Source organism: Numida meleagris, chromosome 2 (genome assembly GCF_002078875.1).
Source record: "Numida meleagris isolate 19003 breed g44 Domestic line chromosome 2, NumMel1.0, whole genome shotgun sequence".
Taxonomy (NCBI): domain Eukaryota; kingdom Metazoa; phylum Chordata; class Aves; order Galliformes; family Numididae; genus Numida; species Numida meleagris.
This window is the reverse complement of record NC_034410.1, coordinates 76,109,086-76,134,179: the sequence shown is the minus strand read 5'-3', so window position 1 is coordinate 76,134,179 and position 25,094 is coordinate 76,109,086. Positions and strand designations below refer to the sequence as shown.

At 37.4% G+C, this 25,094-nt stretch overlaps 1 protein-coding gene across 14 annotated transcripts in view; it reads right to left on the bottom strand.

The window, feature by feature from the left end:
* CTNND2 (catenin delta 2) overlaps positions 1 to 25,094 on the bottom strand; it is a 629,078-nt gene that overhangs the window by 119,146 nt on the left and 484,838 nt on the right. For all 14 annotated transcript variants that reach the window (XR_002434978.1, XM_021386174.1, XM_021386172.1 and 11 more), the window contains 2 exons: positions 18,653 to 18,866; positions 2,587 to 2,770 (listed from right to left, as the gene is read on the bottom strand). Coding sequence is in view for 13 of the 14 variants with exons in the window: in XM_021386174.1 (XP_021241849.1) it covers positions 2,587 to 2,770; positions 18,653 to 18,866 (398 nt within the window). In the remaining variant the exon portion in view is untranslated. The remainder of the gene's footprint in view (positions 1 to 2,586; positions 2,771 to 18,652; positions 18,867 to 25,094) is intronic.

Genomic DNA, 25,094 nt, shown 5'->3' with positions numbered 1-25,094 from the left:
CATTTTATCTTCTTGCTTTATAATATCTCCCCAAATCATGAGATCTTGAAATGGAAATCTGAAGCTTGTATCTAGTCATAAGGGGAAAGTGTGAAAGCTGTTTCAAGCTTATTGGGGGTGGCAGGTATTTAAGGAATGTTAGTTAGCAAACTAGCAGCACAGAGGAGCACTGCTCCCATCAGCTGCAGTAAAACACTCAGCTTTCTAATCTTTTCTTTCTGTCATTCACTGTTTTCTCTGGCCCCTTTATTTTATATGAATGCAATAAAAAAGAAACAACACAAAAACAACCACCCACCTCCTTAAAGGTCAACTAATACTTTTGTTCCTTATACAGTCTCAAATTTTGCATTTTTTTCAGAGGGAGAAATTTTCAAGAGTGATTGCGGAGATAAACAGGAAAATTCCTGCTAATGAAGCAAAAGTAAATTCAGCCCTCTCCAAATGTTCAGGCTTTGCCAAAAGGCAACCACACAGACTAAGTGGGATAAAGCTATCTAAAGATGGATGTAGGCCAAATAAATATCTTAGATACAAAGGAGAGAAAGATGCATCTACGAAATAAGAAGGGTTTGAGATCAGAAAGTTACTAAAAAACCTTCCTACGGTTGCAGGGCCTGGGGTTAGAAGGAAAGAAGACAAACCAGCCTAGGACAAGCAGTTGAATTATTGCAGCTATCTGGGAAGGATTCAAGACGTATAATATGCACAATCTTTTGCAGGCAGATATGAGCTTATTTTGCAGGAGCCGACCAGAAGCCATTCTGCTATGACAGAGTACTACCAAGCACTTGGCAGTAAGCCTTGCTGCAAAGCAGTGTGTACTGTATCAGACAACGTACCATTCTCATGTGGCCACAAGTCCTCAGGCTGACTCAGAGTGCAGGCTACAGTAAGCTCACATCAGTTTGCAAATGGGCGTGCACATACTCACAAAAAGAAAGAAAGAAAGAAAGATTTCAAGACCAATGTGCAATGAATCCATCAACTAAAAGGTGGGAACAACTGAGGTCTGCAGGGTCAGGGATGGGAAAAGCAGCTGGGGAAAATTTAACAGGAAGATATCTGTGGTGTAGGGAGACCAACACTGAATATGCATGTTCAGAGAAGGGGCACCTGCAAAGGCCCAAATTTATAATGGACATTTTTTCAGAGGCAGCTATTTAAATGAGGCTAAACATCACAAGTGTGGAAAGTACTAAATGGTGCAAGTCCTTATAGAATAACCTATGTAATTCTATCATTTTTTTTCTAGGGATTTGAATGTAATGCAACAGAATTATACTACCAAACTCTTTTCAGAATATTTCCAAATCAGCTGAACTCAGATATAATTACCTAGTTCCAACCACATAACCTGGCGTAGCTGATATACACATATAGATACCGATATTTAAGTCCAATACAAGTATATTTTCAATAAATTATTACCTTCCATGTTTAAGTGTCTACTGATTACATATAAAAATCAATAATAATTATTATTTTTTTTCCTTCAACTTTCCACATTTCACTTCTGAAAGGAAGACAGTTCATTTCATGAAAGCACAAGGAGAGAAAGAAGGTGTTTGCTATACATAAGTGAAAAAACACTGCTATTTTACTTGCTCCCCAATAAAATAATCAAATAACGTTTTTTGATTTACCTCTCTCCATGGATTTCTGCTTTGGATGAAATACAGAACACATGCTGTATCATTAATAAATACTATTCACCTAACAATTTTCCTGTGATGTACCTAAAACTAATAACTAATTAATCTTCATAACAGGTGTCTGAGATAGATTATAGGAACTTCAGTAAAAAACAGAAAAAAAAATCATCACTTGAAGAACTTGCCTAGTAAGTTAAAAGACATCAACACGCTGATATGGATTGGAATTCAGAGACTGCTATGATTCAGTCCTTTTGCAAGGGTTTGTCAGAACTGAAACTCTTCTTACTCATCCTATATTTTTCTCACACCTATGGTGACGTTTAGGAACAGATATATCATGTTGCACTTATTTACATGAATGCAACTTGGTGTTGCATGTACACATTTGGTATGTATAACATATTTTTAATGATCTATTTAGGTATGCTATTTGCACAATGTGTTAAACTCATTGGTCTCTCATTCCACTGTGGTTTTCATCTTCAGAGAGCAGAAAATCTATTTGATATATTTATTATAACTTTACCAATGGCACTGGGAACCCGCAAGGCCTGTTACTTTTTGTAAGCATCTTCACTGCTTTTTGTGTTAATTAAATAGGGCACAATAGTGAGAACATACTGATTTCACTTAAGCAACTGGGGGAATGGGAAAAATCTAGAAGGAAAAAAATCTGCAATATACGAGCTTTGATGAGAAGATTGGTCAAAGCCATTAAGAAAGGAAAAATGGCAAACTTCTAGGGATTGTTTTTGAATGGCCTGAAGCTTGTTTTCTAATTAATTTCAGGCTAGAAGTTTACAGCACTGAAAGTCATCTTCTTTGCTGACAAAGAAATTATTTATTTTACAGATGCCTAAGAATGAGAAATAGCAATTCAAGCCAAAGCAAGATGACTAAGGCAAAGCAAATGTTTTGCTGTACTCACCTTAGGCACCCAGTGGCGTTGCGCAGCACCTGTGATGAATGAAGTTGTATTTTATGATCATCCTGGAGCGGAGAGTTTTCCCATCCAGAGTGAGGGATGATCACTGCATTGGTCAACACTGCGAGGGCATCCTGGATGATTGGCATTTTCAGTGCATCACAGGAAGAGAGATTCCAGAGAACTCCTACCAAAAGGAAATGACTCATAATCAACACTTTTGGAAAAAAAGACTGAATAGTTTTAGTATAAAAAAAAAATTATATCACATGATTATTGCTTCTAAGGAAGCTGTTCTTGACATCAGAAAAAAATAATAAAAAAAAAGACTACCTTGTAAATGAAGCTGAATGATACTTGAACACTTCCACAACAGGAATAAAGCTTTGAATACACAAATGGTCACAGCACCACTGGAAATTTCTCAAAGCTAAGCCTCAGATCATTCCTACTTTCTCTACTGTGGTAACAATAGCCTGCTCCACACCCAGCCTTGAGTGGAAAAAATCAGTTTTGTCTTTATTGCTTTCAAGTTTTGAACCACCAACAATCAAGAAATATTATAATCACCATATAGCAGAGGCTGCAAATATGAACATTATGTTACATTACCAGAAAACAAAGTAAGTGATGGTGGGTGGAAACTGCTAAAGACCTTACGAATGTGGGCTCCAACATTTATAAATACAAACAGGAAGCACACTACTTGCTCCAGGTTTTCCTTAGCATTCTATTTTTTGAAGAGGAGATATAAATAACAGGAATCAACCTACATTTCTTGCTTTCCCCTTAAAATTAATTACCTCTGTGGGAAGACTGTTTCAGTTATACAACATCATGCTTTAATTATTTTATACAGAACTCTATACAAATGCATTTTGCATATTAATGTTAAACTTTTGCTTAGCATACTAATAAAAAACTTAAACTTATCTGTACGTTGTAAACAGACAAACAGACTTTAGCTAGATATAAAGAAATAAAACAGAAATAAAACCACATATTTTCTCACTTGTTCCTTTAAAGTAACAAGAGTCTTTGATTTCTGTTATGAATGCCTTTATGAAAAGTAATACCATATGTAAAAGAATGAAAGCATTTGGAATGATATTCACATTCACTTTACTGTAATCCATTCTTGGCAAATTTCATTGAAACATTTACATTTCTTGAAATACCTGCTATTTTGCTGGGTTTAGTCAGTATAAAAGACAATGTAGTTAGGTTTTTTTTTTTCACATTTATCTAGATAGGTGTAAATGATAGACATGGTAGAGAAGTAGGATACAAATCTTTCTCCCTTCAAGGTCTGATTTAATACTTCAGCAAGACAATGTGTTGCTTCGTTGTGAAGAAGTTCTGGTTTGGAACTGAAGCAGAACAAAGTTTTTTGATGGTAACAAAAAAGCCGTTTGGGCTTCAAGTAATAGTCATAAGCCATAAAAAAGAAAAAAAAAAGAAAAAAAACAGAAGCAGCAAACCTTTCTAGCAAAATTCTTAAGAATGTGTATGTATGTACTATTTGTTATTCAGTAGTTTCCTACCTAAAGAAACTTAAAGAAACATCATCTTTAAGCCCCGTTTCTCTACTTAAATTATACTCAACATTGCACACAAGAGCTTTTGCTCACTAACTGCCATACGAACTGGCCACCATGAAGTAAAACCCTACTCATTCACCCAAGAGCCAGGAAGTAAGGTCGGTTTTGCTAACCGGAAATAAAATTTTCACAGTGTAATAATGAAAGGATCACCAGACTAGATTCCGCTGTTCTGTGTTCTTCTGCAATGATTATGAGTCATGGTAGAGTTTAATAAAACAGCATTGCCCACTAAGCCTAACACTGCCTTTAAGTTTCTGCACCTCACACAGTTTTAAGCAGTAAGTTAATCTCCCACCCTATAGCAATGCCTTTTATCTAATTTTAAGTCTTTGAATACTACCAACTACATTAATGAATAAGATAACTTCATTATGACAAGTTACATTTTATTTTTGCAGTTGGTGGACTCTGCTACTTGCTGACGTTGGCATTTTGAGTGTCTCCTTGTACCCTGTCTTAATTAAGAATGTACAGTTACGAAAAGGCACTGGGATTTCATTTCCCATTACTTTTGCTGAGGAGGATCTGGAATTAGATTTATGTGGTGTCAAATAAGATAATCCATTCCCTAGACTTTTCAAGAAGCAAGAAATAAAGAACCACCATTTTTTACCTGAGGCATGTATCTGAACGTGTGCTTAAACACTGTGTGCATTATGTTTCCTTTTAAGATCAACTCCCACTAAGCAGTTGATCACGGAGATCATTTGCCACCTTGCTCTTAAAACCCTGAATGAATTGGATTTCATAGCACAATAAGCAAGTCTGGAATAGTAGCCGAGGTGCCTCAACTGCCTCATAAATTATTTGTGTGCCATCACCTGCTCCTAGGAGGGAAGAGACTGGACTCGGCATATCAGTGATTAACCATGAATAATGGGACCTATCCCACTGAATATGGATTGGAAGAAAGTTGTTAATCCAACTCAGCCATTTAACTCAATAGTTTATCATCTGTAGGCTGACTCCAGGGAGGGAAGAGGAAATAAGGAATTGGTCAGATCAGTGTTGAACATCTCTTAATCATTTGTGTTCATCGTATCTTATCTTTTCCTTTAAGGTTGCAATGCATTAAAAGAAGGCATTTTGTCTCCCCGTTTATTTGCAAAATGCTTTTGTTTGTCAAATGCTACACAGAAGGTAAAAAATAGCCACACCAGATTGACCATGTCTCTCTGCGCTTTGAATCTTTCATCCTTACATAAAACAAATTGAAGACTATGGAAAAACTATATTGCAGTTTCATTTTGAATTTAAACATAAGGAGTAAGTTGTACTGAAAACATTCAGCTGGTTCAAATTGGAGGATGGATTTGGGGTCTCAATACCAATTACCAGTCCTGCAGACATCAGATGAAGGACTCTTCAAAGAGTCTACTGGAATGCTTGTTATGGTGATCTTGCTGTACAAAGTTAAATCTTCTGGAATAGCTTATCGCAGTACATGCATCAAGTAGGTTCAACATGTTATTCAACACTAGAGATAAACAATCTTTTCTCAGAAGGTCTTTCACAGATGACAACAATCCAATTTTAAAACTGATTATAAATTTTGAAAAAGTTTGTAACCAACATTTTCAAAGCCATCTTACAACAGCTAAAAAGTTTAAAACCCAATAACTGTCATCACTAGACGCTATGCCGTTTTCATTTTCTCTGTTCTCTAATGGAGTAACACCAAACTTTTTTTTTAAATCATGCACTAATAAGGAACTTCATCTTAACTTACATGTTAGTATAATACTGCTTCAACAAGAACAATAGATTATGGGTTCCTATTGACATCTTCTGTTACTGCTATCCTTTACGGAGACATGTATGCTAATAAAACACAAATACATACATGAACATATATGTCCCCCTAGGAACTTTCAACTGTACAGATATAGTTCATAAGGAAAACTACACACAGATTTTAGTTAAAGCAATTTAAATTTGTTGGCACTGGGAGAGGTAACTGACAGAACAGAAAACAAGGAAAAGCTTTGATTTATCTTTCTCTTAGCTGAAGTTTGGATTGAAGTCAAAGTTTAAGATAAGACCAACTCTTAAGAACACAGTCCAGACTGATGGGAAGTTACTTCTGCTAAGCAAACTGAACAGATCCATCATGCCTTCAGCTTAGAAACAGAACTATTTTTTGCATAAATCAAATGAATTTAAGCTACTGCAAAAGATATGGCATCATGTACAAAAATCAGACAATCAGAGACCATGTGGAAAATCAGGAATGTCTAGACAATTATTCAGTGTATGATTTGATGCCACCTCTAAGTCATTACTTTCGTATATATAAAAAACCCCTTACAGCCCCTTAGACTGTAAGTGGAAACGAAGAAACTGAAAAAGTCAGCTTTCATCAGAAGTATTATCCGTGCCATGCTGCCACTACATATTTTATTTCTGATTGTGCTGCAGAACAAATACATCACCAAATAAAATATGAGATAAAAGGACTGAAAGCAAACAAATATTACCGGGAGACAAAAGACCTTTGATTCTTCTCAATTTGGTATGTTTAAGGCAATCTTCTACTTAAGACTTCACTAACCGAACATTCTTTGCTAAAAACAAAAATGTAAGTCTTGCAACTCACTCAGGTTTTTCTTTTCTACCTTAACTTCTGTATGGGAACTGCTGAGTCATGGCCTGAACCACTGATTGAGCACCTGGAGGAAAGACCCAGTCAGCCCTGGGAGCACAGGTGAAGGCAATTCACCTGTGCAACCAGAAGGGGTGGAGCCTGGCTCCACCCCTCTTAGGCCTCATTTAAGGGCTGACTGCCCCTGAGGAAGGATCTCTGCCTGGAGATCCCTCCTTGGTGGGAGCCTTTTCCTGCGAGCCCCAAATCTTCCGATCCGGGTGAGCACTGTATTTTCCTTCCACCTTTTGTAACGCTGTTTCCATTGCGTTAGTCCTGCTTATCGCTACAACTTCACAGTTTGGTTATGATTTGGTAGAGCTGAGATCCCAGCTCCCAGTAAGAGAAAGCACAACTTTGGCAGGCAGTTTGTTTATAAGATGATGGCATGTTGGTACTACAGGGCGTTACCCTCATGCCATATCACAAATCAGATTGAAATCTGAGAGTTAAATACCCTGCTGAGATGCCAAGCCCAAGGGATCTTTTGCTGGAGCCCTTAGGAAAAGCATCTTGTATCCCAAAGCTCTCAGGTACTAGAAAAGTCACTTACTGGCTCTTACTGCAGCTTTGATGCTTAAGAGACCCATGTAACTGTAATGCTACTCTGCAAAGCTGGATCAACTCTGTGGCAGCAAGGAGTGGACTCTATCTACATTACGTCAGTTCAGCCAAGTTCAGAGCAGGGGCAGAGATGAAATCATTTATCCTACTGAAAAATGCACATTCTCTTTAAATGCAACTGGTGCTTAAGAATCACAGGATCCACCCTACAACTTCAGTAAAACTTAACCAATGTACATAAAAGATGTCAAACACCAACTGCTACAACATTTCTTAACTGGTAAATTAGGTAAAAAAAAAAGTCCAATTTGAACTCAGGCACTTGAAGAATTCAGAGCATATAAGAAAGCTATTACAAGTACACTTCTAAAAAAGTTCCAAATTGGTGTAACAGAGGAGGCAGCTTCATTAGTTTTCCTGAAATAATACTGTATCTGGTTAATGAATTACATGGACCTTCATGTAATTCCCTTATGTACACATACAAAGGTGGTTTTCTGTCTACTTGTATACAAGATGGCCCATAAAAAGTGCAAACTGAGAAAGAATGGGTTTCAGTTAAACTAATAAACAGTCACAGGTTCATGGAACAGCAAGTAAAGCTGCAGACAATTCAGTTATATTCCTTCTGCAGCCATTTACAGCATTAGAAAGCAAACACTGACAGAAACAGGTGTGTTTTTTTATCTGCAAACAAATGCAGATTGACCTTGATTACAGAATAATGTAAGTATTTCCACTGAAAAACTATCTTTCTTAATGCTCCAAAATTAAATATAGGATTTTATTAAAACATGAAAGACTGATTTTAATAGTGATTACACATAATTTGCTGATCAAATTCTGTCCAAAAGCTATTGCATTAACTGAAAAAGTCTGTATACTTGTCACAGTACTGAATTTTGATCTAACATTGCTGCTTTTTCTCTGTCATACGCTTTAAAATAACATCTAATTGTAGAAGGGAAGAACTGTCACATGAGAAGGTTAAAAGGTATCAGCTTTAATGTTTGACAGCAGAAGAATTACTGGAAGTGCCAAATTCAGTTACTGTGGAAAGACCAGTGGTTCCTGCTTTTCTTTCTTTCCTAACTGATGAAATTAAACTAGTTCCATACTATTGCCATAAAATACAGAAATCAAATCAAAAGCAATTAATTTTCAATGAGAAAAAAACAGTAAAAATAAACTTCAAATAAAATTTCATCCTAACAAGTAATGACAATACCATTGTCACTTAAATATCTTGTTAGAAAACAAGAAAATCAAACGATACTCTCATGGATGGGAAGGATCTTTTTTCTTCAGTGTTTACATATGTATTTTACTGAGGAATGCTTTAGAGCACCCAAAAGTAAGATGTATGCTTTGTTAAGGCACTAAGACATAGATAAAAAATGTTATACTTAAAGTTCACCATCAAGTTAAAGCTCCAGGTACCAAGGTCCTTTCTCAGAAGAACCAATTAGGAAGTTAGACTTATCTATAAAGTCACAACTACATACAAAATGGAAGGTTCAGTGAAAACTTATTCAAAACCTCACAACCTAGCCATATCTTAAAATTGATATGTAAAAGATCGAACTGAAAATAAAATTGTTGGAGGGAAGATAACCTAAAATAAAAAATAAAATCAGTTTGGCCACAGTAAAAAAAAACAGTTTCATCACAAATGAAAAACGTGAAATACTCAGATCTATCTCAAAATATTTTAGAAGAAAATTTATGCTGTGTTGCAATCACAATAACATTTCCACTGAAAACATTCCAGACTACAGAGAGGTTTTGAACTGCAAGTATTTTAAACTCCATCGTTCAGGCAAGGGCATCAAAATTATATGCCAAGCTCATTTTTTTCCAAAGGATTACTACTTGCTGAACAAAGTTCAATGCAGCTGTTATATCAAGCCATATGCTGCAACAGATGTCCTCTATTTACCAGTCCAGATTGTCTTGATACTTCTTCTTAAACTTATATTTGACCAAACTGAAAAAAAGAAATACAAAAACCCTTCATATAATATACTAACAAGTGAATTATGAATTCTATCTCTTTGGTTGCCATATGAATCAAAATAACTTGAATGAATTTCTTAGAAGAAATTGTATCAAAGATGTATCTTCCTGATTGTAGAAGCTAAAAACAATTGTTTCTAATTTACTTTCAAAAGTTAAGTTGGTTTATAGGTGACTTACTCAATTTCCAGCAAGAAAAAGCGAGCACAGAGGGACCACCTTGGGTTTTGGGCTAGGACTGATTGCAGTAAATTCAGGACAAGTGAATAAATGGCACAGGGAGCTGGCCAGAGTCTCAGGACAAGCTGGGCCCTGCCTTGGTGGCAGCAGGTCATGGCAGTGGTGGCCATGGCCTGGTGGGCAGAGGCCTGCTTCCTCCCAGTGCTGGCTTTGCTCTAGGAGTGCCCAGGGCAGTGGAAGGAGCCCCAAGCAGACCCCAAGATCAAGGAAAGAGGGACTCCTCTGTTATGGACATTGCACTGCTGCCAGCTGAGGATGCCACTCAGGATGCCACTGAGTCATTGTGACTCCCTTTATTCATCTTGAGGAAGACTGACACTGTCAACTTGAGGGAGGCTCTGAGACACAGCACTATTCGTGAGTTCCCCCAGCCCACAATAACATAGTGAGTGCAACAACTGATGCACCACATCAGTCCTTTGGCCTGTTGCTAAGAAAGGGGAGCAGAAGATTTTAGACAGCATCTGTTTTACACTATTTCCTTATTTTCTCGGTAGCAACACGGGTGAACAAGTTCAGCGGATCATTTAGAGAAAGCTGAGAACAGCTCTTCTTGAAGACAAGTCTTATCAGTGGGTTTCCACATTTTCAGAGCCAAAATAATGACAGCACATTGAGAAAGGGGCAAGGATTGTTTTATAATTAGACAGTAAATTGTAGTAGATTTTGTAGAAAATAGTTCCACTGAAACTGTCAATATTGTTTGCATAAGTGTTATTTGATCAGACAGCATCATTTCTGAAGCAAAATTATGCAATTTATTAAATTACTTTTAGCTTTGCCCTTACAGATGAGCTACAAAAAGAACGTGTTTTGAATGTCATTGCAATTGATTGATTGGCAATGCTGTAGCCTACAGGATGGAAATCAGCATCCCAACAACTTACAGTATGAGTAGCGCCGCCCTCTCCTTCCCCCGTTAGTGAGAACAAAGGCTTGTCAGGACCAGGAGGATTCATGGCACATTAACTGGTGGCATGATGTTAGGAAGATGTTATAAAATGCCAACTAATTCCTCCCTTGAATTTGTTTGGAAATGGCTCCCGTGTTTCTAGAAATGCTCAAAGCGTTTTCTGTAGATGATGAAAAAAAATCTAAAATTTAAATATTATCAGACTGTACAGCTGTGTGTTGCTAAAGCATGTCTACTGATTGTGAAATTTGAGTTCATGACTTTGGAGAAATACAAGTAGATATTTCAAGTATTTTCTTACCCTGATGCAATAGCAGTTTTTGAAGACTCTATAAAAGATGAAAGGAATTTCTTACTAGGGTGGCAAAAAAGGGTAGCCCTGTAGCCTACTAGCTATGTTGTTGCCACCTCTAGCAATAGTCCAAAGGGCTTGTACTAACCTTGCCAGGCTTTGTTGAAAGCTGGAACCTTTAACCATAGCAAGAGATTCTGAAAATAATGTGTGTAGTCCTTTATTGGTTTTACTTTTGCTTAACCTTGCATAATTGTGTGGTACATACATAACAGGACAGTTGTAGCAATTACTTTTCCTACATATAAGAAACTTTTGGTTTTCCTTTCTCCCCTTAATATGATTTTAAGCGTAACAGTAGGAGTTGTAAACTATAATATGCAAAGTTTCAGCTGTGGGGTGAAATACATGTTTTACTGTAATCTAAGACCTGCAGGATCTGGCATTTTATATGAATCCCAGAACTCAAGGAAGGAGGCTGAAGAATACCTTGACTACAACGATCTCAAGAAAAGAGACAGAGTAGATAATTAGGTAATTTTGTGAAATAAAAAGCTTTTTTGTGCTTGAAGAAAATAAATACTGATACAACTACAGTATGTAATTCTTTATTCAGCCATTGGCTTCGATCCAATGTAAATGGATACAAATTTTTAATACATAAAAAATTTTATTAATGTTGAAAGCAACTATCATTTAAAACACCAAATCAAAAGCATATTAGCACAAAAGACTTAATCAACTTTTAAAATAGATTTTGCTAGGAAATTGCACCTACAATTACATCCATTTAATAAAATAGTAGGAAAGATGAGAGACAGTACTGTTCAAGTAGCCCTTTTGAAGAAAACATATTTAACATTTAAATATACAAGCAAATTTACGTGACTAAGCAAACAGAGTTGAAATTTGTTAATCTTATTATAAAGCTAACATGAAAAAAGTTAAAAAGTATCCCTAAGAAAATTTTAAAAGATTTTTTCTGTTTTATTTTTCTCTTCCTCAGACTTTCCAGGTGTTGGCCGTAAGGTAAACAAAGTCCGTAAGTCACCTGTTTCTGAGCTTGGTAAGCTCCTCTAAGTACTTGTTTCAAGTTATTACAGAAATTTGCATATCTGCAGAGGGAAAACTAAACAAGAAATGAATTAATGCCTTTTATTGCCCAAATCAAAACAGGCACTTCTGAAATCTGTGCTTTAATCTAGTGGTTATCTACTTCTACATGTAAACATTCTAATTTCCTTGATTGACAGGAGAAAGATTGGTTGTTGGAGGTGGATAAGAAGCTAATTCACGGAGCTGCATCTTGAAAGGTATTTGGATACTTTCTTCATTGATTCCTTTCTTCCATTTTCTTTAACTAGAATTATGTGCCCCAAATGATAGTTAGCAGTCTTATTCACTTAGCTAAGCCTATAGTGAACCAAATTTATGTTGACCTTGTAGCAACGCTATTACCGTGGTTACACCATCACAATAATTTAAGCACATCCATGGCTTTTCAAACTGTCAGTTTGAAAAGACTTTTTTTAACCACCATACGCATTTGAACCTAAACCATGTCTTTATAATCTAATTTTCAGTTACAGTAAAGCTGAAGTCCTCTCTTTGGTTCCAAACGCAAGCCACTTTATACATATATCTTCCTACCTGTCCTTTTACATTAAACACCAAGAAGTGAAAATTATTTTGATCTTTCACTGGCCAGACTTCCTTATCTTTATGTTGCTTCATTACAGCTTTTGAATATAATTAATAACTAGGACATTTAATACACTTAATGCTGGACCAGAACACCTAATATAAACCTGAAAAAAAGGATGCATTAGAGATTTTTAGAACTATATCAAGGAGGAATAAAATAATAATATTACTAATCCTTCTTTACCTACGTCTGTGGGAATATCTCCTGAGAGAGGGATAAAACACCCTTTAATCATCTTCAGATCAAGATAAATAGCAATAGCGCTACAAATAGTTGCTACCTCTAAAAGTTACATTTACATCACAATAAAAAGTCACATCTGTATTTACACACTGCAGTAACTGAGCTAATGTCAAGGGCACTTTGTCAGAGAATTATTAAATTGCTTTAAGACTCTAAGGATTAAATACTGTTTTCTTTTTTTTTTTTTGTGCCATAATACTGGTAAACATTATTTACAAGATATGAAATTGAAAGTCCAATTTACAACATCACAAAACATCACAAAAAGAAACAACTATTGTCATGTTATTTTGACTTTGGAAACCCCCAATAGATGAACTGTCATTGTACTAGAAAGTTAAAATTTCTAAAGAACAGTCCAGAATTAGCTAAAGAAAAAAAATCACAATATATCTTCCACCGAGGTCAACCAAAAGGTTCATTTAAATAGAATGCTCCCTTAAACTTGCTTTACACATCACTGCAGGCTCATTAACTTGCTATTACACTGATTAGCAAAGACACATGCAAGGCGCAAAGTTCTGAAACTTCTTGACCAACCTGCCAATGATTTTTGCAGCTACTTATAAGTGATACAAACTCACATATATATAAGTAGGACAACATACAGGTGCTTTCAGTAACACTGCCAGACTACCAATAAGTTTATAAAATATCTTGTTATAAATATCTGGTAAATTGTAAAAATGCAACATAAAGCACAAAACAACTACATAATAATATTGCATAAGATGAGGTGTAACTAAAGACAAATCAAGCAAAAAATCTAACTAGGCCACAGCTGAAAGTACAGACAACACAGATATGTAATAGAAACCAAGATCCATTGAGTAAATGAAACATTATCATGTTCAACCCTACCATGGTTAAGCACGCTTGCAGATGAGTGATTCTTTGGAAGGAATATTAGGTACAAAAGTTTTTATGTTTTATTATTTATTGCAACAGCATAATAAATGTTTTTTGATTCAACATAAATGTGAATGAAATATACTGAGACTACATGAATCTTTCTATACAGCATACATATGTAGTGTTATATAGTTCATGCATTTTAAATTTTTAGGCTTAAAATTGTGATCTTTATAATCTATAAGTTCTCAGTAGACAATAGTTAGATCTTTGACATCTTAATGCCAATCAAAATAAGCATCAGGCTGGCTGTCAGCACAGTAAAAAATAATTTCCCCTGTAATTATTTAAAGCTTTATTTCTTTATCATCACGTGCTTTCTAAAAGTGACTCATCTACTTTTATCTTTCAATTAAACTTAGTATATACAGTTTGAAAAATTGAGTTACAGTCATAGAGGACCTGTTTAAATTGAACTGTTTCTAATTTAGCTAGATTATTCCTCATGAAGTAGACTCTGTATTTCCATTTGTGATTGATTTTGTTTGTCAAAATGAAAAGGAGTTTAAACTGCTCTATCTGAAGCACGTAACCAGTCATCAGATGTAGCTGTTATAACCAAGGAGCAAGTGTAGCTTGAATCTACCAACTGATGCTTGACCCCACCTTCTCCAAAAGGAATCAACAGGATTAATCTTGCCAGGACATCTTATTTTTATGGTTTTTTTTCCCCTGTTAATAAATCAAGTAGAAAGAATGCTAAAATAGAAATTTGTGGAAGAGTTCATAATTAACTTTAACTCAGGAAGGAAAACCGAGTCATGATCAGCTACACATTTTCATTAATAACAAGTGAAAACATTTTTCTACCGTCTGCAGAATCTGTTCTAATTTTGTACTGTGTTCTCTTTTATTTATACTTGTTAGGAAAGTGTTAGCATTTAATTATTCTAAAATAAAAGGTTCCCATTAACAGGAGCTATTGTGGAAAATACAACGCAGGGCTGGAGTAAAAAAAACTGCTAAATTAGTCACGGTGCATTCAGATTACATGGAATTCTTTTCATTTACAGATCTACATTGAACAAGGTGTTGTAATTCAGATTCTCCCCGAGTCTCTGGAAATTGCCAGAGGTTGCAGATTCCTCACTGTAGGCCCTGATGAAAGTCTTATTTCTATCAGAACGTTTCAGTTCTACATAACATTTATATAGAACCACAGAATCATAGAATAATTTGGGTTGGAAGGGACCTTTAAGATCATGTAGTTCCAGCTCCCCTGCTATAGGCAGGGACACCTCCCACTAAACCAGGTTGCTCAAAGCCCCATCCAGCCTGGCCTTGAATGCTTCCAGGCAGGGGGCATTCACAAGCTCTCTGGGCAACCTGTTGCATTATCTCACCATCCTCACAGTAAAGAATTTCTTCTAAATATCTAGTCTAGATCTACTCTCTTCCAGTTTAAAACAACTTCCCCTCGTCCTGTCACTATATGCCCTTATAAAATGTCCCTCCCCAGCTTTCCTGTAGGCCCCCCTCAGGTACCAGAAGGCCCCTATAAGGTCTCCTTAGAGCCTTCTCTTCTCCAGGCTGAAGGGCCCCAGCTCTCTCGGCCTGTCCTTGTAGGAGAGGTGCTCCAGCCCTCTGATCATCTTCGCGGCCCTTCTCTGTACCTGCTCCAAGAACTCCATGTCCTTCTTGTGTTGCGGGCCCCAGAACTGGACGCAGTACTCCAGGTGGGGTCTCAGGAGAGTGGAGTAGAGAGGCAGAATCACCTCCCTCAACCTGCTGGTCACACTTCTCTTGATGCAACCCAGGACACAGTTGGCCTTCTGGGCTGGAAGTGCACACTGCTGGCTCATGTTGAGTCTTTCATCAACTGGCACCCCCAAATCCTTCTCCTCAGGGCTGCTGAGAAGATCAATATCCATTGGTCTACCTTAGCTACTTTATTCATGTTCTGCCAGCAAAAAACAGTGACTATGGAAATGTTTCTGGAAGAGGAACCTTTCAATATTTCAAGAAGTATTTCATGGGCGTTAACGCCACTTAATTTCATAGAAGCTAGGCAGCACACTTCTATCACGGCTTCAGCCTTGGAGCTGAAGAAAAAGGAAAAAAACATTCATGGTGTTAAAGGCAATGTTGAAAAGCAAGGAGCTACTAGGATAGAAAGCTGGTTTGCAGGTTTAAGTACCCTTCCAAAACCAGTCTTGAGATAGCTGGAAATTGAAACTCTAAGCTCCTCAGAGAGAAGGAACAACAAGGAGGAAAATGTGCATGTTGGAGGGAAGAACTAATATCATAACTTTCACCTTGGCGGGTATGTGCTTCACGGTACTTGAGGCAGGCAGTGAATGCTTCACTACTATTCAGATAAATTGAGCTGCTAAAAACATTTTCTGCCCATATTTTTTCCCTCACAGCTAAGTGCCTACTCAAAATGATTCACACCTTCGTCTTGCTGGATTTCTGGACAGGTCATTTAGACTTGATAGGCTCAGTTCCCCATCTGTAAAACTGAGATAATGATACTTCTCCACCCAGGAGGAGCACACTGAGGACAAGTGTGTGAGGAATATTTAGAGGCTGTGGTGACAGAGCGAGCCCATATGAATTCTTAAGGCAGGAACTTTGTGCTCTCTCTGGAACTAACAAACAAAAACAGCTTTTATATAGACAGGATGCAGAATGAACATGGGCTTGAAAGGCTCAAGGTAGTATGTTTACATGTGCATATGTTCACACATTTGCTATTATTTTCTTTGTACTTCCTTGAGGCTATGGTGGCACTACTGAAATAATTACCCTCCTGCCATCTCAACTCAAGAAAGCTGACAGGAAGCTGGAGAAATTTTTATTTTCCCTTCTGCCGACCACCAAGGTAAATATTTCTTATTCTTGCAGCTGCTGTAGGACTCACTCTTCCTTCCCCAGTAAGAACAGAGGTAAGGAATTTAACTGGGGCAGCAGTCACATGTCCATGCTTCACAGAAAAGAAGAACTGATGAAGATGCACAAATTCCAGCACATTTTTAAGAGGCACAAGATGAGAGGTGCAGCTATGAGCATGGCTTTGGAAAGGAGCTTTCCAAAGCTATCATCATCAGAATTTCATTTTCAAAGCCAGTGCTAGCAACCTGCATTCCAAAAGGCGCAAACCCAGCCAGTGCAAGCAATAGCCTTCTGGGATGTACTAGCTACTCAAAAGTAAAACAACATAAAAAAAAACAAAAAAAAAAAACAACACAGAAGTGGGCCCTCCTGAGCTATCAGGTTTGATTCCATTCCTCAAAGTCATTTCACCATGCACTCCCTTCACAGATGTCCAGCACTCCTGATGCTAACCATCCCCCTTAGCTGCATCTAGCCATATACAGGCTGGTTCCTACTACTGATAGTACCTAAACTGCTTGGCAGTGGCATTTTGAGGGCATTCAGCACATTCTTTCCTTCTGTTGGAATTCAGAAAAATTTAACAATATATTGTGCAATGGAAGGAATGTAAACTGTAACCTATTATCTTCTCTTTAAATGACCTATAGCATTATGTATAGTCTACAGACAGCATGGAAGCTGCCACTGAAACTGCTGAAGTGTACTGCTGATGTTCATTAGCAGTTTGCCACTTATTACTCAGAACAACAAAGCAGAATGCTCCCTAGAGCTGGGGCAGAGACAACATAACAAGACTTTAGTAAGTATGCTGAATCTGAAGTAGTGGTTACACTTTATTAGATCTGCCAGTAATTCTGTCACTCTGCAGGAGACTCCATCAGAGCATGTATAACCCAGCATCTCAGTGCCATTAATCCTGCCTAACAAGTGTGAGGTGATAGGTGATGTAACTAAGAAACAAAATCAAATACAGTACTCTCCATTTAATAAACACAGTGGAGTTTGTTCAGATACCCTTAAGGATGGAATCTGGAGTCAACCAATGGATGACAATCTTATCAACCCGGGCCTGACCCACCAGGTTCAGTAATTTCTGTGGAAGCACGGATGATAGCATGTACTCTGACAGCGCTATGACAAACATGAGAACATTTCTCACGTACTACAGAAGGAAAATCATAATGGAAATACAGGCATTGTAAAATAGGATAATGAAAAGATCTTAAGGTTTTTTTACTTGTAGCATTAAAGAAATTACCACATTGACGTTAGCAATCAAATAGAATGAAATCACTACATGAAAAAATAAAAGTAAGCCATCTATCTTCTGTTTTGCATTTTAATTAGGATGGTTTATGGAAAAGGAATCTCCAAATATTTCTGACTGGTACTGTTTGAGAGCATTTTTGTATTAATGAAAAAATAAACTTGAATTTCATTAGTGAAAAACCCTGGACAGTCTTAGAAAGGCTGGATTTTACTCTATCAAGAAAAAAAACAGACTTCACCACTACCTGCATGCCCTGTATCTAACATACATCATATATAATTTCATCTGATTTTGGAACAAAAAGCTTCAGAAGAGGATGCTGTCCATCTCTCCAGCATGTTTTTCCATTTTCCTATCAAAACCATAAAAAAATTAAAAAACAACAACAACACAACCATTATTCTCACTGTGTAAGATACACAGGAAGTGAATAAAAGCTTCTGAGAACATTCAGTGAATTCTGACTTCTACATCCACAGTCCTAGATGAGACGTGACTGGGAGCAGAGCACAGCTGATGGTAGGATTCTGCCCCACAACATCACAGCTGTGCATGGAGTATGTCTCCTGCAAGGGCATTCATGGCTAACCAAGAACAAAATAAGCAGGAACTCTAACAGGAAACCATGCCCACTTCAGTACATACACAGAATAATGTCAAATAAAGCTATTCATACATTGCATACACCCTGAGGGCTTGAAAGTGTTTTGTTACTGTGAGGAAGATAATAATAAAATAAACAGTTACTGATGGAGCTACTGACACACATCACAGAACTGTGCTTGTAAGGCCTACACAGAACTTGAACAAAAGATATGGAAAAATTCAAACCTGTGACCAGTTCTCTGATTTCCAGATCTGTAGTCTTGCGGAGTAACCGTACTAATGCTGGAATACCACCACAGTTTTTCAGAGCTATTTTGTTGTCATCATTTGCCTTCCCATATACCAAATTTCTCAAAGCTCCACAGGCACTACGGTGGACTTCTGTCATCCGATGGTCCAACAGGTCCACCAGTAATTGTATTCCGCCTTGTCTTCTTATCTGAAACAGGCCAAAATGATAACCATAACATTAGGAAATAAAGACCAGCAGTGCATATGTTACCCAGTTTAATTAAGCTCTGGTTTATGCAGGGTATTCTCCAGTAAAGGTATGCTGGCAGCCTCACACAGCTGCTACATTACACCCATTTGAATTCTTGTATTATTTTTTTGTGGCATCATAATCATACAGTGACAAACCTTAACCTCTGTAAAAGCAGCCAAAAGTTAGCCAAAAGTGTTGCCTCTGCAAGATTTCTCAAGGTTCAGCAAGTTTGCCTTGTCAAGGGTTTCTCCTACATGGGAGAAACATTATCTGTTTCAGACTAACACATCATAAGTTAGAGAGCACAAGCACTGTAGGAAAACACCACAAAACTATTGCACATGAAAAAAAATACACCAAAAACTTTACTCAATAAAGTTATTAGGAGCTCTTCCTTTTGCATTTTACTCAGAATGTAAGCAGCTACTATAGCATCTGTGAAGATGTTTTATCATCCAAATTGGGAAAAAAAAGTCTTGCAGGTGAAATTAAAAGGCAAAGAGGAGGAAGTCTGCAGAAACATAAAGAAAGGTATGATGGACAAATCAAGGGAAGGTTGCTTTATTAATTTAGAGGGGGACCTTGAAGTGATTTAAGACAAAAAGTCTTATTCATTCCTAAGCCTGCCTACCTAGCAAGCTTTGAATGCAATATCTTTTATAAACTATCATTCTATCATCAAGAAAAACAAAAATAATTGTGCTAAATGATCAAGGATGTCAGGAATATCAACAACAGCTTATTACAAAATATTTTGCAATAAATCCAGCTTGAGGGTACTCTGACATTACTTGCTCTAAAAACAGTAAACAGACTTGTGTCTAAGTATGAGACACAAGAATGATGCATAACTAACATGCAAGGAGTACAATACTTTAATTTCAAGTAAGCTATATAGACATCTGTCAAAAATTTTCTCACTGAGTGCGTTACTGCTGAAGGCTCAAAGCAAGCCAGGAACTTACCTGCCCATTTTACCACCTCTAGTAATATTTTGACTGGCACATTAGAAAGGAGGCAGCTATAGAGTACTTTCAAAACTGCAGGGAAAGGGGAGATTTTTAGAATCAAGGTTTATGATGACAAAGTTCTGAAATCTTTGTGCTGTTCTTGCATGTGCAAGTGTTCTTGAGGTTGTCTGTGAGAGTGAGGCTTGAGAGAAGAAAAAGGATAAACAAACCACATTCAAATGTATTAGGAATTCATGCTATATCTACTAACTTCAAAATATTTAAGTACAACTAATGTGTACCACTCCATGCACCTGACAAAGACTTTACTGCAATTAAAGATGGAAAAATGATTCAGCCTTTGAGATTCCAAAATTGAGCTATACCCACTGATAAATAGAAGTTCTCTCTTTACCTGCTTGTCTGGCATTTTCCTATTTCTGTAAAAAGTAACAGAAAGACCTAGTAATGGAGCAGTTTTATACTTAAAAAGCATATAGACTTAGATGTTACGGTATTAAATTATTATAATGCGTATATATTTACAACATGGCTTTGGGCTAACTACCAAAGCAATAGTTACTGCTCAAAGATGAACTAAACTATATTCCCTTGAGTACTCATCTTAGTATGGCCAACCTTCTGATCAGTGTGCTGGTCACTTGGAAGGCCATGGCAGCCAGCACCACACGGAAGTGCAGAGCTGTGAACAGACACTGGTATAGTCAAAAGAGTTCATTAATCTGCTGAAGAATCCCTGCTTCTACAGCTCAGAGAAATGCTGACTTCCTTCAGTTCAGAAACCAGAAAAAGATAACAAAGAGAAAATGTGCTGCAAATCAAAACTTTACCAATGTGAACAGGATGACTTGCAATTACATCATTTGTTGTGTTCCAAGCCAGGAATAATTAACCAGGTTTATCTGGGAGGAATTAGGAGGTGGTAATGGTGGGGGGAGTGGAACACTGTTTGCTTGTTTTTACAAACTACCACCATTCAATCCTTGGTCTAAAATACATTTGTTTCTCCTACTTTACCAGATTTTCAGAATCAAGCATACCACATGAAAAGCCACCTATACGACAAAACAGATGACATTCACTGACAGAAACTAGAAACAAAAATTTATGCTTCACTTCTGCACAAGGTGAACCAACCACAGAGCTTCACACTTCTATCAAAGAAACAAGACAAGATCTGATGAAAAACAGAATGCAGTTAAAAAACATACAAGTTGTTCTGGTATGATGAGTAATATCAGGAATGACAGAATATAAACATGCCTGCTGATCTTTGTGTTTTAGATTTTTAAAACACAATATGCTGAATGAATATTTTAATTGCTTCACTGGCAAAAATAAAAGATTATGAATGATGAGAGGAATGAGAAAAAATATTAACTACGCAGCAAAAATCCTTTTGTGTGCTACAAAGCATCCATAGCAGAAAAGGGCTCTGCCAGAGCTCCGAGGCAAGCTGTGCCTGTGCAGTTTTCAACACATGCCAGAGCCTGGCCTTGCCCTGCTCCCAAGGTGCATGACATGTTTCATCCACTCTCCAGATCACATCTGTACAATGCTCCTCATTTTTCATCTCCTAGTGAGCAGTCAAGTGACATCTCAGGTTCCTTCAGAGTTATTTCTGTGGATGCCCTCAGATGACAAGTTTTCCCGTTCTCTGCTCCTTTCTAGGTGAAAATATTTGCTTCTGTCACAGTTAGATGGTATTTCTGAGCTCTACTGTCTCTTTTCACTTGTGGTAACTCACAGCTTTGTATTATTCAGCTCCCAGGAATACGAAGTTGTCAGCGGACTGAAGTCATTCAAAGATATGGCCTCAAGTTGCGCCAGGGGAGATTTAAGCTGGACATTAGGAAATCCTACTTTTCTGAAAGAGTGGTCAGGCGCTGGAATGGGCTGCCCAGGGAGGTGGTTGAGTCACTGTCCCTGGAGGTGTTCAAGAAACATTTAGATATAGCGTTGAGAGACATGGTTTAGTGGGGTTATTGGTGGTAGGGGGATGGTTGGACTGGATGATCTTGTAGGTCTTTTCCAACCTAGCTAATTCTATGATAATTCTAATACTTTCTTAGAAGCAAGGACATTAAATATTCATCTAAAATGCATTTTCGTCAAGAAAAAATATGGGCAATACAACAAAAATGAAACTGATGTTTTAAAACACTTCACCTAACCTGTCAAATTTTCTTAAATTCTACTGAAGAAAGAACCTATTGGTATGTGGGAAAGATAAATTTATTTTGCAAACTTCCCTTGAATTTCCAAACTCACATATTTGGCAAAGTAGCTATTGTCAAGCGTACAGCAATGCAGCTGATTCTTCAGAATTGGGACCTCAGTTATTGATGCTCTTCTCTACCTGGGCTATTGTGTTGCTTTGTTTTTGTTTTTCCAATAGCCAGTTACTCCCTAGAAGTCTCACTGCGTCTTTGTATTTCCATCACTTATTATATAACTAATTAACGCTATATTCTCCAGCACGTTTAACTATGTCTCACAAATCGTGAGATGCTGATGACTGTTAACAGAACCTATTCATATTTGCGGAATCGGAGGCAAAGAAAATGAAATTATTTCTTCAAGTTCTTTATGGAGTTACAGCTGCAGCCTGGATAAGAATTCTGACCTACTGAGTCTCGTGGGGCAGATTCAGAGTGGAGAAAAGTTGCCATGGCTCAAAAGAGCTCAACAAAGCTACTGCCAAATGTCTTTGCCAAGAATACTCAGATGGGTGGATAAACAGCAATTACATCAGTAGGGCACCAAATCCCACCCCCCTCAAGGACTTTTGAAAGATTCTTCTGTCTCTCTCCTGTCTTTCTGTGGAGAGAATCATTCTTAATGTAGTATCTATTGACACATTAGTAGCTACTGCTGTGCTACATCTATGAGAAAAATAAAATAGAGTACAGTGGCATCTGCTTGCCTACTGTGACCAAATAATCAGCATACTACCAAGTTATCAGAGAATACAGGAGAAAAAAACTCTGTTCTCATGCAGCTCAATTCCAGAGTAGTCAGTAGTGAAGTCAAAAGAATTACTCTCGTGTTCTGCAGCACAACTGAGTTCAGCCATTCATATCATAAAGTTCATTCTCCCTTTAATATATCGTCCCCTTTTCACCCTGTCAAGACGATCAGACAAGAAGTAATAAAAACGTTGGGTGAATCTCTTACAGTATTTCTCAAATGCCTCTTCTAATCCATGTATACCTAATTTCTGAATGCAGTTTCCTTTTTTTCTCCTTATGAATATTTTCTGTATTTCTTCAGAACATGACGGTAGGTAGTTGCTAATAAACACAACAGGTTGCATTGTGCCTGTGTCATGACAGAGTGTATGACAGTTCCTAGCAGAGACCAGAAATCTCAGCATCTGCAAGTCTGATTTGATTCTGCTTTCTTAATAACAACTTAGTGTAAACCCAAACTGATTGAAACAAAATCGGAAGGAATGAAGATTCCATGAAAATTTTTCCATGTAGTAAGGTACAAAGCAGTTTTCCTCTAATTAATCCTATTCTTTTTTTTTTTCTTCCAGGAAGATTTTAAACATTTCTTTCAAAGTTGGGTTTCCCTTAATGTTAATGTTTGCTTATCAGAAGCACTTGGTCAGGTCAAGTCACACTATGCCACTACTTAGACACAGAGAAGAAGAAAAGATGCCAGACTTTCTGATCCACAGGCAGATCTGTCTACTTAATGTCAGCATGACACATCAGAGTCTTCTCCTCTGGTCTCATGTAGAGTTTGTTTTTCCAATGCATCTGAGAACACATTTGCATCCACACTATTCAGACATAAGGTGAATCTGGACTTGAGATGTGGTTGATATCTCATCCCTGGAGACTTCCAAGGCAAGGCTGGATCAGGCGCTGGGCAACCTTATTTAGCTGTGGATGTCCCTGTTCATTGCAGGCGAGTTGGACTAGATGACCTTTAAAGGTCCCTTCCAACTCTAAGGATTCTATGATTCTATGTGTTCAGACCTTTGCTGGAGGCAGTGAAGAAGTTACATATGCTCCAAAGTAGGAAAATCTGGATGTCTCATGCAAAGAGTTTTTGAGAAATCTAATTTATAAGTTTCAAGCCTGACTATTAATCTGTGGATGTTGCTTCAGTGGTCAAGCAGCCACGAACAGTTCAGAGTGTTGTTTACCGCAACAAATTTTCCATGACAGCGGACTGTTAATCTACCAGGAGATACATGTGATCAGCCTGAAGCATATGCACTGGTAAAAACAAATCAATGATACATTGATAATACGCCTGAATCAATACAGATTCCCTTGATGACTGCATGATTTTAGCATATGAATTACTTGACAGCTTGCTTTCCTAATTTGATACATAAGATTACATTTTCAGCCTTATATCATGTTCACTGAAGGACATAGACAAGAAAAATCTTCACTTGGCTCCTTAACCTAACCTAAGGGAGAAGCGTCCATCTTATACAATGCCATAACACGCCCTGCTCCATTTCCAAGTAGCAGGTGGAGTTCGGTCCTGATAACTCCAAACACCATTAATACCAATTCCCCAGTCAGGAGGAGGTAGCTCATGTGACATTCAAGCAGTCCTCTTACAAAGGATACACTAGAGTCAGTGGATCAAACAAAGAGCTGCATTCAAAAAATATCCAAAGATGTCTCCCTAGGTGTGTTTAGCTCCCTTTGGGAAAGATGACTGGATCTATAGCTTACAGCGTCCTCTTCCTGCTCTTCTTCACACTGGTTAAATATTGCCTTTATTCTTTTTGAGTCTACTCTGGGTCAAAGAATATTTTCTGAATGACTATAACTGACAGAAGGACAATTTATGAACATCTACAGGAAAAGAAAAAAAAGTATTGTAGGCTATTTGCAGCCTTCTTAATTTCCTAGTTATTTTTTTGTGATAAATACATGCCAAATCTTGTACAAATCATAACACAGCTTGAAAATGAATTATTGTCAGGTGTAAGCAGTAACGGCATTACAGTCCGTGACCTTAATTGACAAAACATGCTATCTGCCACTGATTCAGCACAGAATCCATGCTGTTCCTCCAGGCTCTCTATTTAAAGTCTAACAATTGAATGTGAAAGCTCTACTGGCTTGGTTCCCTGGGGATGGTGAAGGTCTGCCCTAAAAGTGAGGATAACCAAGACTGTCAGCGTAAGCAGTAATGCATGCTTTTATAGGTGAGTCATCTTTCCTCATATCAAGGC